This window comes from Rhinolophus hipposideros (genome assembly GCF_964194185.1).
Source record: "Rhinolophus hipposideros genome assembly, chromosome: 15".
Classification (NCBI taxonomy): Eukaryota; Metazoa; Chordata; class Mammalia; order Chiroptera; family Rhinolophidae; genus Rhinolophus; species Rhinolophus hipposideros.
In genome coordinates, this window is record NC_138061.1 from 27,214,152 (window position 1) to 27,230,297 (window position 16,146).

Below are 16,146 nucleotides of genomic sequence, written 5' to 3' on the forward strand. Positions count from 1 at the left end.
ATGGGGAGTCGCTGTGTCCATTTCCCAATCCTCTGGCTGGGGAACTAATGGCTGACAATTACATATCATGCACACATAGACCTGATTACACTCAGACTCTGGCCAGAATGAAGGGAACCTGGACCAGCCCACCATTCCAGGAAGCCCTCCTTGACCTGGTACCTACTCTGTAGCCTGACATTTACAATTACCCAGCAAACACTGAGAGAGTGGGGCCCTGAGACCAAAGTCAGGTGGCAGATGCCCACTGTGCAAGCGCTACTGCCAGGGATCTGCTGGGGCTCATGGTAGCCATCAGCCCTACTGCCAAAGCAGGGAGGTCCCCAAACCACGACGACCCTGTTCCTTCAAACCAAGTGACACTTCCAGTTGGCTGTCACTGAATGCAAAAAGCTGGAGTGGGGACTGCATGGTTTTCATTGTTCGTGTGATAAAAAGAATAGCTATGCATGAAAGAAATGTTCTCCCCAAATATTTAGTTTAATAATACTGCTTTGCTTTTTATGTCCACATTCAACTGTATTGAATATCCTTGCCTTTTTTTAAATAGACTCCATCTGCCTCTCAACAGAACGCCTCAAGTGTGTGTGAAGGTAAATCTATATTATTTTAAAGGCTGAGCACGTCCTCTAAAAGGTATTTTTATTAAGGATTTGTATATAAATGTCTTTCTAAATTCTTTCATTGTTTGTAAGGTAATTGTAAGTATGAAAGTCAATTTTCTAAACTAAATGGCCTTCCCTTTGCAATGAGTGGAGAGTAGCAAAGCTGGTCAGGACCTGAGCTTGCTGAGCAGTATCTGGGGTTGGTTCCAGTCTCCCTCCAAAAACCTGTCTGTTTGCAGAGAGCTATGCCCTGCCAGAAACAGTGCCACGGTCTTACATTGGTGTGAAGACTCATGCAGAGCCATTCATATATCTAAGAACTAATAGTTTAGTTTAGGTAATGACATTTTTAAAAATCTGTGTATTTGAACCAGTTCTTTTGCTAAGTTTTCAAAACAATGTTTTCAGGGTTCAAATGTCTGTCTTAGTACATCTTCAAATGCTTTCCTTCCTTTGTTTTATCATAACCCTAAAGCCTTACATATACGTTTATTAGAGCTTCCCCATTTTAAAAAATATTTGTATTTGAAAAATACTGGGAGGGGGGACCAGAAAGAAGAATGATGCATAATCTCAACACTTAAAATACTATATTGAAGTTAAATTTCTGCACCCATCTGATTCCACATTTGAAGGTACTTCATGTTAAAAGCTTAGTGAGTGTTCTTCTCACCATTTCCTGAGTTAATAGGGGCAGAGCTACATGAAGTGTTCTGGTTGCTCTGGTCACGGACGGTGGACATTTTCTGAATGTCCATTACAACTCACCTGTCTGCTTTAATTGCTCCAATAATTAATTGCTTCAATAGGTTTTTACATCGGTTCCCACATCTTTTCCCCACCAGGCTATTTCTGAGCATCACTTCCTTTCTGTCCTGCTTTCATCTGCCTTTCCTTTGATGCTTTTACCTTGCTGTCCTTCCATTCCTTACAGTCCCCCATGCCTGTTGAGCAGTGAGCTGGGAGTGATAGTGCAGCCATAGAGTGGGCCTCTGCAGGAAGTAAGTACAACCCTATAAAGATTTCATGGCTTTAGGAGCCTCCAAAAACCAGCAGAGAAGCGGGTCATGACATGTTCCAACTGGCTCAGGTGTCCTCTTTCCCAAAGGGCTCCCAGTACAGGAGCTTGGCACGCCATCTCCTTTGTGACTTATTTCAAGAGCAGAGGCAATGACCATCCAAATCCAAAGTGGGGAGCGACCCCTTCTCACCTAGAAAGGAAGCCTCCAGGAGGGTGGGGCCAAACAGGTGTGGTCAAAGCTCATTGGCTGTGGGGACCTAATGTGTTCACTGTTTCTCCTTCTGAAACTACCAAGTTGTAAAGTTGTGAATCAAACAGCACACACAGCAGCTCAAAGTAACTTGCCCCAAACTTGAAACATGATCTTCAGAGGTTCAAAGTGTCTGAATTTTGGTGCACCGCAAAAATCCCTGAAGTCTATCTTACCGTTTATTTGAATCTTTGAGTTCTTATTACTACACTTTTATTCCTTTTGGGTTCCTATAACAGGATATCAATAATTCTCAACCTTCATTCCATGCATACCATGGGCATACTCAGAGTTTAACAAAACCTAAACCAAATTTGAGGGAGAATAAAGCACTAAAATAATTCATAATCATACCTATTAACGGTTCAGCAATCAATCTGCTATGGGTTTCAACATAAATTTCTTACATTTCAGGTTACGCCCATTTCCCTGTGTGCTGTTAGTTATAAGTCCCCCACTTCCCCTCTCCCTCAGGAAAACACAGTGCAAGTGAGATTGCTATAGAGACAACCTTAAATTTGCTCAATTAAGCTTTCAAAAAAAGTAGATCATTCACAAAATTTCGTATTTTCCCACCTACCAGTAAGGAATGACTGACACCACATCTTATGACTAATGAAGACACACCCAGGGTGAAGTAACACGTGTATAGAAGCCACATAGAAAGGGGAGGGGAGGTAGAGCTAAAACTTGCTCATCTTCTATCTCCCACCTGTACTCATACACTTAAAGGCCCAGAGCCCACAGCTTCAGTCCCCAGGTACATTGCCAAGGGATGAAGGCAGAGGTGGAAAGATGTACCTACAATACTGGGGGGTGGGAGTCCTGGTCCTAATAGCACAAACACATCACCCCACAGACAGATGGGCAAACGGATGACAGTCTGGTGAAAGATACCATCATGGAAAGACACCTGGACCAAATCCTGTGCTTCTCAGTTGATGTTGCTGGGCTTTGGCTTGGGGACAGACATTTCATTCTAATCCTAATATGAGAATTTTCTTAATGCAGAAAAACCTATACCTGCTGAGCGCCACCGAGGGTCTAGTCACAGACAAGAAAGTGTGCAGTCACCAGTGTTACCTCCTGCCCAGAAGTAAGAATCCTTTCCTCTAAAACTAAGTTTCCTCCTATTGCTGCAGGCATTAACGCGTGCCTTGTTACACTGCACAGTGACGTTGGCTCGTGGTTCTGGGTAAAGATCTGATTTCATTGCTTTGTGTTACATTTTTAAGAGGTAACAACTTTTAAACTGCTTAGACTCTCAAAGACCTAATATTTGGGTTAACTATTGGACTTAACCAAAATGTAACACCTTAGTCAAGGCTCCTCCTTTTTCAAAAGGAAAGGGAGCAATTTTTCTTATCTTGAAGGTTTAAGTGCCTTTCCCATCTTTAGATAAGTTTCCTTGGCTAGTCACATTGATTTCCTTTGTGATGCCCACATTCAGAGAGACTTCACTGTAAACAAAAAGTCAAGCTTATTCAACTTGTGCTTCGCCCTTTAATTCATCTGAAATTCTTCTTTTTAGGCAAGGCCGTCAAAAACCCGTACCTCTGCCAAGTAAGTAAAATGAAGTCCTGAAGAGTAATATCCGGTAGTGGTTAAGGCTGGATGGATCTTCATGTCTGAGCTGCTTGGGTTCTAACCCAGCACTGCCCCTTCCAGCTGGAGGAGCTCAGTGTCCTCTCTAGCTTGTTTCATCTGTACAATGGGTCCAACAATATTTCTCATAAAGTTGTTTTGAATGTAGGGAGATTTGAGATAATTTTTACTTTTTTTTGTATTGATTGAATATTTTACTAGTAATACTGGTTATATTTTATTTTTTACAAAAACAATATAACTTATTATTTTGAAATAATAAGTAAAACAACATACAGTAAATACCTGACATAGTGCTTGGTATATAGAAGTTCCCCAATAAATTATAGCTGTTTAAATTAAATCTAAAATATATTTTAATGATTATAAAATAGATCTGCAAAAGGTACCCTGAAAAGATTTGGCAAATACCTGGATAATTTTGCTAAGACAAATATTACATAACCCTAAAAATATATGCACCAGAAAAATCAGTCTTGCAGAACATAACTGCCCAAACCTTGATTTGCTTTCTACTTAATGTAGGAAAAAATAAAAAAATAAAACAAACTCGAACTTACATTGGTAATTTGGAAAATATTCCAAAATAATCAAGATTCAACAAATTTAAATACAGAGAAAAATTGTGATATACAAAAAATTATGTGCTTTTATACTGAATAAATCAATTTTTAGGTTTTAATTAGATTTTTCATTCACCTTAGATAAATGAAACATATAATAACTACAATTTAAAAAAAAAAAATTCTGAACACAGTGAAGATGGTTTGGCTATAGAAATTTTGTTTTTCACCATGTAAAGCTTTATTATGCCTTTTGTTTTTCAACCCAGTCATTCTTGCAATTAATAAATATTTATTGACCATCTGCCATGTACCAGGTGCTGTTCTAGACAAGAGGAATAACAGCAGTGAAAAAAGCAAAGAGTCCTTGCCCTTGTGGAACTTATATTCTACTGGAGCAGACAGACAGGAAAAATATACAACTAGATAAATCATATAATATCAAGTAAATCCTAAAGTGCTATAAAGAGAAACAAAACAAGGTGGCAGAGGATGGGGTCGCAGAGAGGAATGGAGGCAGTGAAGTGATTGTTTCAGATGAGGAGGTCAGGGAAGGCCTGTCTGTAAAACGGGGTCTTGTGGGCTGCTCCTCCCACAAAGGGCAGATGTGAGGACAAAGTGAGCTAAGGTGTGGAAAACAGAACAGGACTGGCACATATTCATAGCTCAGAAAATGTCAGCTTTGAAGTCCCCTCGCTGCCCAAACTGCAGAAAGCACCTACCACCTTGTATTGTGTGCCCTGGGAGAGCCTGACTACCCATCTTCTTTTGCTGCTTCCATCTGGGAGGACCATCCCCGCACCTTTAGAGCGTGCCTCTCCTTCAGACTCAGCCTTACTGGGCCTGTCACGCCCTCACTGCTCCTTCCTGTTACTGTGAACGTCATGCTGTCTGTGAACATCCAGGGCACTTGCATTTGAAGTATTTAGTTCATCTAAATCCATGTCTCCTGCAGACTTCCCCTTCTAATAAAGGACAATTCTGGTTGCTCTGGTCAAAACCGTAGAGTCGCCCTTGACCTCCTCATTTGCTTTCTTCAGACACCTTCTGACTATTTCTTCCAAACATATCCAGAATCCAGCAACTCACTACTTCCATTGACGCCATTTGTTCCAAGCTACCATCATTTCACGCCTGGGCAAGCAGGAACACTGATTTGGCCTCCTCTCTCTACTCTTGCCCCCGGTCTATCTCCTTGCAGCCCTGCAGCCAGAGTGATCTTGTTAAAAGACAGGCAAATCACATTACTACTCTGTCCAAAACCCTCCCAAAGCTTCCCATACCACGCTTGTTAAAGCTCAAGTCATGTCAAGGGGTCCACCGGGTTCTACAGATCTGGCCCCTTCATTACTTCCAGCGTGACTTCATCCCTTGTCTCTCTCTCCTTTCCTCACAACACTCCAGGCACAGCGGCCCCCTCTCTGTTCTTCAAATAGGCCAGGTCTTACATTCACTGTTCCTCTACCTGGAACGTTCTTTCCTAAGATGGCCTCATGCCTCCTCCCTCTTCACTTGCATGTCTTACTCAAGTGTCACCTCAGTGAGGCCTTCCCTGACCAGCCTATTTAAACATATTACTTGTCTGAGCCTATCCCCAACCCCCATCCCTGCTTATTTTTCTCTATAGCGTTTAGGACTGTAATATTGTATATATATATATATATATATATATATATATATATATATATATATATATATATATATTTACTTATGTCTTTATTGCCTAGCTCACTCTATTAAAATTTAAGCTCTAGGAGGGCAGGGCATTCTGCTGTTTTGTTAACTGCTACAGATCCCCAATGCCTTGATCCATGGCAGCCACACAATGAATGAATCAGTGAATGAATAAATGAGTGAATGAACGAATGTAGTGAAGTATTTTCTCTATTTCACATGTCTTCACATTTAGACTGAATTTATATTTTTAAGACAGCAATTCTCGAATGCTTTGGTCTTGGGACAATTTTAACACTCTTAAAATCATTGCAGACCCAAAGAACTTTGGTTTATATGTTTCTGTCTATTGATATTTAATGTGTTAATTCAAACAGACATTTACAACATATTTATTAATCCATTTAAAAAATATTAAACTTATTACATGTTAACATATTTTTATGAAAAATAACTATATTTTCCAAACAATTAGTGGGAAGAACAGCATTTACATTTTTGAAATCTCTTTAATGCCCAGAGTAACAGCGACAACTGGATTCTCATATCTGCTTCTATATTCCGTCTGTTGCAATACATTTTTCTGCTTGAAGTATATAAAGAAAATTGGGCTTCACAGAGATATGTATTTGGAAAAGACCTCACAATCCCTCTGAAAGGATCTTGGGGATTCCCAGCACTCTCAAACCATGGTTTGAGAACCACTGCTCTTAAGAACTTTTTGCTGTGTGTGATTTTTCAGTGTGTGTGTTCCCTAGCAAAGTGTTGAGGTAGAGGCATAGTAACTGCTTAAGATATAAAGAAGATCCACTGAGTTTTCAAATCCCTTTCAGGATTTCCAGAAGGGGGAAGCCCTGCTGTGGATGGCCTGTTACCCAGCTTTTCATCTAATTCCAATTTGTCAGAACAGGTATGAAATGAACACTTATTGTACCAGTAAACTGCAGGAAAGTGTATGTCTTCTTAAAAGAGAGAGTTTGGAGTGAAACAGAATATATTTTAAGCCAGTTAATGAGTTGTGATTTGCTGACGGGTACAGAAAATTTTTTTTCAGTTATTAAGACCTTGCTCCATTTATGCCAATTTGTATTCTAGATGCCCTAAATAATTTGTGTTTCTTTAAAACTAGCAGTGTGTTGTTTTTATTGTTCTTTCTATCACATAGATTATATTAAAACTACATAATTTTCACAGAATAGACTTGTGGAGGCATATGATATGAAAACACATAAAACAGCACAGTTTATAAAAAGAGAAAGGACTCTATGTGCCCTTGGGCAAGTCTCTTTAAGCTTTCTCAAATATAAAATAGGGATGATAGCATTTATCCTTCTTGTCTTCAAAGTAGTCACAAGAATCAAACAAGATAATATTTGTAAAAACACTTTGGAAATTATAAAGCACTCCACAAAGCAACAACAATAAGATCACAGTGGAAAGGGAGATTATAACTTACTTAGGAGAAAGGAATAAATGTTTCAGGAATCTAGCAGGATATAGGTCTTATGTTTAATTACTAAGGTTAGCAGCCAAGGCCAAATGAGAAAAAAGTCAATTATATAATCCTGTGATTGATCAAAGGAAGCATAAAACTCATTTTCAAATTACTGGTCCACATGTAGTTAGGCCTGTCTTGGTAATGCACAACGGGACTCTGTTTTTAATGCACAAAAGATATGGTGGCAATGAAGGACTATTTCATGCTTAATGATGCCTTCTGTCTCACAGGAAGCTGACGTTCATTGTAAGCCGTGGTATGCTGGTGCCTGCGATCGAAAGTCTGCCGAAGAGGCATTATACAGATCAAACAAGGTTTGCCCATTTTTAAATGTCATATTCTGCCCTCAGCCTATCATAGGCACAGTTGTCATCCTGATAATATGCTAATTAAATCATTGCAACAATTATAGATGCAGGGATCTTTTTTCTTGAGAGGAATTACCATCTCCTCCTCTTTCAAGCAGCCCCGTTTTTGTTCCTTCATCTCATTTCTACTTGTCCTTTCATCTCTACAAAGATCCATAGGCTCCACTGCTCTCCAAACAGTGGGCAAGAAGAAAGCTCCAGGGGGAGATGTCTGAAAGGTTTGGTGCTACATGAGATCCATCCAGGAGTCCGAAATAGCAGGCTATGTTGGATCAATGCATGGGTTAAAAGATTGAGGTCAAGATGGCAAAAAGTACCTGGAAAGAGATTTTTAAGGAATCCAAGCCCAATCATGTAGGAACACTAGGGACAGTTTGGACAATTTAAGATTAAAGTGCCACTTTCCCCTTTCACGCTCTTTTGTCCTCCCATTTTTTCACTTATACCCTACTTCATCAGAATGTATTACATACTGTTTTTTGCCACCCTCACTTTATTCCTAGCTCTAACAATTAAATATGTTAAGTGGTTTCCATTGGTCCCTTTGGTGGCTTCCCCAATTATCTCTTTTTGTTTGATGAAGCTCACTTTTTAGTAGATTCTCAAGAAGAACAGTGTTTACATTATTCTGGAAGTTCTTGCACATTCAAAACTGCTTTTCATAGCCTGAAACCTTGAGGAAATCTTGACTGGATATAAAATCCTTGGTTTGAGTTTTTTTAAAGTGTGGCTCCACTGGATTGTTTTGTTCTACATAATGCTAATGTTTTTATTTATTTATTTATTTATTTATTTATTTATTTACCCTTATATGTAATTTGATATTTAGTCTGAACACTCTGCAGACTTTATATTTTTAAAAGTCTAACAATTTTACCAGACTATGTCTCTGAGTTTATTTCCAGGTCAATGTTTTTCAGGTAGATGAAGCCCTTTCAACTTGTTTTCTCTTATTTCTTATTGATTTAAGTTTTCTCTTATTTCCAATATGTTTTCTTAAATTATAGTCTTAAAGAATAATTCTGTTTCATTGTTTTGTTTTTCCTCTTTAAGGACTAAAGTTACATGTATTTTGGACCTTTTTTGTCTTTCTTTCATTTTCATACCAACCATTCTGGCTTTATTATAATTCTTTTATTAAGTCTCTCTCTCTCTCTCTCTCTCTCTCTCTCTCTCTCTCTCTCTCTCTCTCCCTCCCTCCCCCCTTCCTCCCTCCCTCTCTTACTCCCTCCCTCCTTCCCTCCCTCTCTCCCTCCCTTTCCCTCTCTCCGTCTTGGTAGATTCCAGACATTCCTTCAGATATTTATTAAATCTTTATTTCTAGCTGTTGTCCCTTGGGCATCTTGTAATTTCTTCTTCATTTCTGAGACAGATTTATCTTTCTCTTTACTTTATTCCCTGAGTTTCATCAACTTTTGTTGCATTTCTTCTTTCTGCTTTTCTGTTCATAATTTTTGAATATATGATTCTAGAATATTTTATAAAATATTTAAATTTGGAATGTTGTGTTACAGTTTTTTATCTGCTTCAATATAAGGTATGGAAGAGAGAATTTTCATCAGCTGAAAATTTCTCAACTTTTTCTTTATTTTGCTTAGCATGATAATCTCAAGGTCCATCCATGTTGTCACAAATGGCAGCATTTCATCTTTTCTTATGGTCAAGTAATATTCCATTGTATTTATGTACCACATGTTTTTTATCCAATCACCTATCAAAGGATACTTCAGTTGTTTCCATGTCTTGGCCACTGTGAATAATGTTGCTGATGGACTCACTGGTTTTGAGCTCCAGCACTGGGGCAGCAGCTTGAGAGGCACCAGGGACATACGGGGAGGAACTGAGTTGTCTGGCTTCAAAGTGAGGGCTGGAGGGGTGGCTTTTTCTACCTTCTTATAGTACTTTGGAATTTGTTTGATTTTTTTTTTAATTCATAGGCAACTTGTGGACATGGTTCCTAGCTCAAGAGTGCCTTCTAGGTTTGATCTTAATGTGTCCTCTCATGCATTTCTAAATCCTATAAACATAATATCTTATTTAGTGCATCAAAAAGTGCATTGATCTCAGGATTTTCTATAAGTATATGTTTTATACTTATAGAGATAAGTATATATAAATATATGTAACCATAAAATACAAGTTTATGTTGTCTATAAGTATGTAGTTTACTGAAATATTTTCTTGGAAAATAATAAAACAAACTCATTGATAATAAAAATCATATAACTAAGTAACTATATTTTGAATGTAATATATGATTTTTCATAAATTGATTTCTAACCTGTGGAAATGTAAGTTGATACTAACCAGAATTACATTTTTCTTTTAATAAACAGGATGGATCATTTCTTATTCGGAAAAGTTCTGGCCATGATTCCAAACAGCCATACACATTAGTTGTGTTTTTTAATAAGCGAGTATATAATATCCCTGTGCGATTTATTGAAGCAACAAAACAGTACGCTTTGGGCAGAAAGAAAAATGGTGAAGAGGTCAGTAATTTCTCTTTTAATCCAACTCTGTAACTTTGTTATGAATACAATGGCATCATACTGTATTAGATGCCAGAGATGAAGAGAAAAAATATAAGGGCACTTGGTCCAAGGCTTACATCCATGTCATAAATAGATACATAAAAAGTACTATGTTTGGGCAGTATATCCTGAGAGAACAGAAAAGAGGAAAAACTGGTATGATATAAAGGCTGCATCTTAGTCCTTTTATCCTGTTACATAGTGGGGTCAGTCTGATTCAGTATTTTAGTCCAGGAGGACATAAAAATCAAGATTGAAATGTCAAATAGAATTAGTGTTATAAAAATCAAGGTCAGTGGCCAAAGCTACTAAGTCAAGAACTAGGATCTCAATTCAAATACCAAGGTAGATGATCAGGGAAGGATCAAGTGAGATGCAGAAACCTGAGTTGAAACATTAGACTACACCCTTGGACCAGAATGAGATTTCAGGCCTGCAGCAAGAAAAAAAAACACAAAAAACATTACAATGGGTCTTGAAAATTAACCAAACACAAATTTCAACTCCTTTTTAATCTGGGCCAAGCTCAATGCTTACCACATCTCTGTTTAGCTAGCTTATTCCTATAAGTAAGCCCTGAAATATCGGCTGGAGTAATCTATGAATGGTCAGAAAGGGAGTGACACTTGTTCTGGTCTTGAACGATGCGTTGAATTTGAATAGGTAGAATGAAAGTTGGAGGGGATGAGGAGAAAAGTAGAAAGAACAATCTAAGCAGAGAAATGGCATTTTAAAAGTTCAAGTTAAGAAATATTTATTTTTCAATACTCCTTCAGAAAGAACTACACCCATTCCAAGCCGAGCACTTGTTAGAAAGTGAATTGAAAGTGTCATATTGCTGAAGTGTCTGTTTTCTCTAATAGATGAAGTCAGGGGCTAGACTATATCTTGTTCATCTCTGTATTTCCAGAACCATAGCACAATGGCTGGCTTCAGTGGAGGCTTGATAAGTACTGATTAAATTAATGAACGAATTTATTGATTGAGTGATTACAGGCAGGAGAATAGCATTTGTAAAACAAACTAGTAATGTCTTGTGTCATTAGAGAGCAAAATGAGTGCTCTCTATTGTGCTTTTTTAAAAAAAAAATACTGTGGTAAAAATATCATTAAATTTACCATATTGACCATTTTTAAGTACACAGTTTAGTAGTGTTAAGTATATTTACAATGTTGTGAAGCAGATCTCTAGAACTTTCTTCTCATGCATATCTTAAACGTTGTACTCATTGTACAACAATTCCCCTTTTTCCATTCCCTATAGTCCCCGGCAACTACCATTTTACTTTCATTTTCTATGAATTTGACTACTTTAGATGCCTCATGTAAGTAGGATCATACTATGTTGGTCCTTTTGTGACTGGCTTATTTCACGTAGCATAATATCATCAAAGTTCATCCATGTTATAACATGTGACAGGATTTCTTTCCTTCTTGAGGTTACACAGTATTCCATTGTGTTTATTATATACCATATTCTGTTTATCAATTCACCTGTTGATGGACATTTAGGTTGCTTCTACCTCTTGACTATTGTAAATAGTGCTGCTATTTACACATGGGTGTGCAGATATCTCTTTGAGATTCTGCTTTCAATTCTCCTGGATATTTCCAGAAGTGAGATTGCTGGATCATATAGTAGTTCTATTTTTACTTTTTTGAGGAACCTCCATGTTGTTTTCCATCATAACCACATCATTTTACAATCCTATCAACAGTACACAAGGGATCCAACTTTTCCACATTCCTGCCAACACTTGTTATTTCCTGGAGTTTGAAAATAGTAGCTATCCTAATGGGTACAAGGTGATATCGCACTGTGGTTTTTTGCATTTCTCTGATGAAATTTGCATTTCTCTGGTGGTTAGTGATATTGAGCACCTTGTCATGTTTGTTGGCCATCTGTATATCATCTTTGAAGAAATGTCTATTCAAGTCCTTTGCCCATTTTTAATTAAATCAGTTTATTTGATTTTTTGTGGTTGAGTTGTAGGAATTCTTTATTATTCTGAATATTAACACCTTATCAGATGTATGATTTGCAAATATTTTCTCCCATTCCGTAGGTTAACTTTTACTCTGTTGATTGTCACATTTGATGAACAAAAAGTTTTTAAGTTTGATGTAGTCCTATGTGTTTATTTTTGTTTTTGTTGCCTTTGCTTTTGGTGTCATATCCAAGAATTCACTGCCAAATCCAATTTCATAAAGATTTTTCCATTTTCTTCTAGGAGTTTTATAGTTTGGGGTTTTATTTTACTTTTAATAAAGTCTCAGATAGTTAGAAAATGCAAAACTCTTGACTCTTAAAACAAATACTATCAAGTTGAAACTTGGGTTTTAAAATATGGATTGAATTATCATTTAACACCAGTTAAACCTTAACAGAACTGTTTGCTTACAAAACCTTCATTCTCATTACAACATTTATCTGACAAATCTTTTTAAATCAATGCTCCTAACAGTAGTTAGTAATCAGTGGTAGGAAATAGTGGTGATCTGAGTAAGACAGAGTGACTCTGAATGGGTAGTTTCATTGTAAATCCTCCCCAGGGCTCCAGTACTTCTGTATGAAGTTTAGTGGTGAGTGAGGAGCTGTCCCATTTAGAGGTCCTGAAATTCTCTTATATAAATAGGGAACTCGAAGAGAGGCTCTGACTTCCTTGTCTTGCTAGCAAACTCTGGTATAAACAAGGATTCCTCTTGGACTAAAGAATCTTCATCCCTGCCTCAGGATGAACAGATCAGAGCTTTACCTCACTCCTCACATATCCAGCCTATGTATACCAAAATAAATAGTATACTTTTATAATGGCATCTGGAAGTACTGACAGAGTCCATTAAAACTGTTACTTCAATTATCTATAAGACGATGATTTCTCCCATATACTGAAAATCTGAATGGAAAATGAAAACTTTAGTTACATGATACCAACCATGTAGATATTTTGAAAAGTTTGTTTGTCTGTATTTGTTTGGGTGTATATGGATAGAAAAAGTAACCAATTGATTAACTGTTTAACTTTTTTATACAGCTGTTTGGGTATTGTATACAGTATTGAACCATTTTCTAGTTTTGATATCTGTTTGCTTTATTTTATTAACCAGAGATTTTGAGTTATCAAACAAGTTGTTTTTCTGTCCATGTATGAATATCTAGAATACACTGAATTAGTCTAGATAGTAAAAAAGAGCACTGAGGGGAAATGCAACTAAATTATGCTCAATTCTTCATGAAGTTAAATAAAAAATATGCCTCAACACTACCCCCTACTTCAAACATTTCAACTCAACTCCCTTCTTCAAACATTAAATCCCCAAACACTACAATAAAGCAATACTTAACAATATTTAGGGACTAGATATGAGATGTTTACAGAATGAGATGTTTATTTGTATAAGTATAGCAACTCTTTATATGCTTCCTGGGTTCAGAACACACTTCTCCCTTGGAATCCACTTTTAAGGGGTTGTGCTATTTCATTTCCTGGTTCTTCGGTTCATAAATTTAACTTCCAACTGCATCAGTTTAACAATATGCTATGCCAAACAAATAGAATGAATGTCTTCATGAATATCATAAAAGCATTTCATTGGCAATTGTAAGAGAGCTGAATGAAGAGAAAGTAAGAAACAAAGACCCATAGGTGCCTGTCTCTCACCTCTCCTCCCGTACAGATAGCCAATTATCTAAAAGACAACTGGTATTTCATTTGAAAAAGTTGACCAGTATTCTGAATACTACACAGTATTCAAAATACAGATATTTAGAAGCTACCTAAATAATCAATAAAGGCACTTAAAAATTTTATTCCAGATGTTTGCCTTTATATAAAAAATTAAAAGACAATAAAATCAATTGGTGAAAATTGCTAAATTTATGGCACTGTCGCAAAACAATTACCACTTTTTAAAAAGTGTCTCTAAATGCGTTTATTTGATGATTGTAAGCTTGTAGCACTTTTGTATAATCAATGCATTTGATTTCATGTTACATTTATTTTATCTTTCATTCAAAACATGGATCATTTTTGAGAAAAAAGATATGATAACCTTAAATTAAAATCTACAATTGTAACAGCTATATATGATGTCACCGGGGTAGTAATTGGGGGAATTATCATTTGGTGAGGAGTATAAATGTCTAACTATTACATTGCTAATAAAAAAGATCTACAGAGAATATTAATTTAATATATGAAAAGATAAATATGTATGCTAAGTGCCTAGCATGGATGCCATTATTAGTTAGGCATTAATTTAGCTCTAAGCTGAAGCAAAACTGGAAATATGAGGGTTTATAAAGTTTTCCTTATTTATACAAAAAAGAAAACAAACAAAAACATGAATTAATCTGGGAAATAATTCTTTCCTGATACTAAATTCTACATCAGTCCTTGTATCGAAACTGTTCAACCTAACATAAATCATGTAGAGAAATTCAATGTATGACAGTTATACACTTGACACTAAATTAAAAAATTAAAATATTACATTATAACTCAATGAAGTAATTTTTCTAAGCACTTACACTGATTAAACCTGTGAGTTGCTTTTAGTTTTAATGAATACAGGAAAGGCCAAGGTCTGCCACCTTGAAGGTTATGTATAATCTTTTGTTAGACATTTTTTGGTAGAATGTCAGCGGGGACCTAATAACTTTGCCTAACTTGAGAAAGGGAAAGAAGATGGGAGGAGTGGAGCTTAAAGTTACATTAAGTGCCGGTGTATAATTCATCTATGTTTTCTTGCTCTAGTACTTTGGAAGTGTTGCTGAAATTATCAAGAACCATCAACATAGTCCTCTGGTTCTCATCGACAGTCAAAATAACACAAAAGATTCTACAAGACTGAAATATGCAGTTCAAGTTTCATAAATTAAAAAAAAGGTGGTCAACATCGCTGCTTCAGACATTTTTTCTATTTCTACTTTTAAGAAGAAGTCCCCAAGCTTCACTTTTTGGATTATGAATCATCCTGTAATACAATAGAAGATTGAGGCAGCTATTGGGCGGGGGGCCACTTCTTGATAAGCAGCTCACACGAGCTGATGAACTGTTCCTGTCTGGTGAGGTTGAGTTATCATGCTACTAATATTCTCCAAATAAATGTCTTTATTTAAAAGAGACAGATGCAAAGTATTTTCAGTCATGTAAGAAAACGACACTCTATTTTCAAAATAAGAAAACAATAATCTTGGATAAAACAAAGCTGCTGGAAATTTAGACCGCCACAACGGTCACTGGTGCACTAACGTAACTGGGATATCTGCGAACAATGCTTGACGATTATGTCTTGGTTAAAATTTTTATTTGTAGAAAATAAAATATAGATAACGTATGATAGTTGTAAGTACAGATAAGGGGGATACAATGGTTCCTTTTTGTGAGTGCTCCCAACTGTGGGAGATGTATATAGGTATGACCTTTCTAGATGTTCTTATCCAGGATTATGTTGTTAGCTTTGCTTATTAAAAATAATTATGCCCTCTTTGATCTGCATGTCTAGTAAATGGACCCTAAACTTGATATAAGGTTCAAAGTAGGATGAGAGCAAAACTAGACTAAAAGCCTAGGGAAACTTCCCACAGAACAAGGTCAGGAAAGTAGACGTTGATGAACACTAAGGAATAAAAGAGCGTTATGAGCAGCCATATCCAAGGTCTTAGATCATCCCAGAGATGTATTATACTTTGTCATATCAAAGCTTTTTATTCTACTTGTATTTTAGACAGCATTGAAATGATAAAGCAGCTAATTAACATAAATCTAATAATTAAATGAGGAATGTACTTGATCACTGAATAAGATAGCAATCTATGAAAGGATTTTGAAAAGCTAGAAGGTAATGATTTCAGAATAACTTACAGACTCACTTGTAAAGGTAACTGTATTTTTAAATGTCATATACTGTCATGATTAATAGCTATGTGATGAATTGAATCATGTTCTCCAAAAAAAATATGTTGAAGTCCTGACCCCTAATACATCAGAATGTGACCTTATGGGGTCTTTACAGATGTCGTCCA

The 16,146-nt window shown here is 36.5% G+C and overlaps 1 protein-coding gene across 1 annotated transcript in view; it reads left to right on the top strand.

Annotated features, from left to right (window-relative positions):
- Positions 1-15,608, top strand: part of BLNK (B cell linker) — a 65,573-nt gene extending 49,965 nt beyond the window's left edge. The window contains exons 11-17 of the mRNA XM_081074760.1: positions 551-593; positions 2,888-2,972; positions 3,408-3,439; positions 6,552-6,628; positions 7,447-7,530; positions 9,921-10,076; positions 14,876-15,608. Of these exons, the coding sequence (XP_080930886.1) occupies positions 551-593; positions 2,888-2,972; positions 3,408-3,439; positions 6,552-6,628; positions 7,447-7,530; positions 9,921-10,076; positions 14,876-14,995 (597 nt within the window). The 3' untranslated portion in view covers positions 14,996-15,608. The remainder of the gene's footprint in view (positions 1-550; positions 594-2,887; positions 2,973-3,407; positions 3,440-6,551; positions 6,629-7,446; positions 7,531-9,920; positions 10,077-14,875) is intronic.
- The last annotated feature ends 538 nt before the right edge of the window (positions 15,609-16,146 follow it).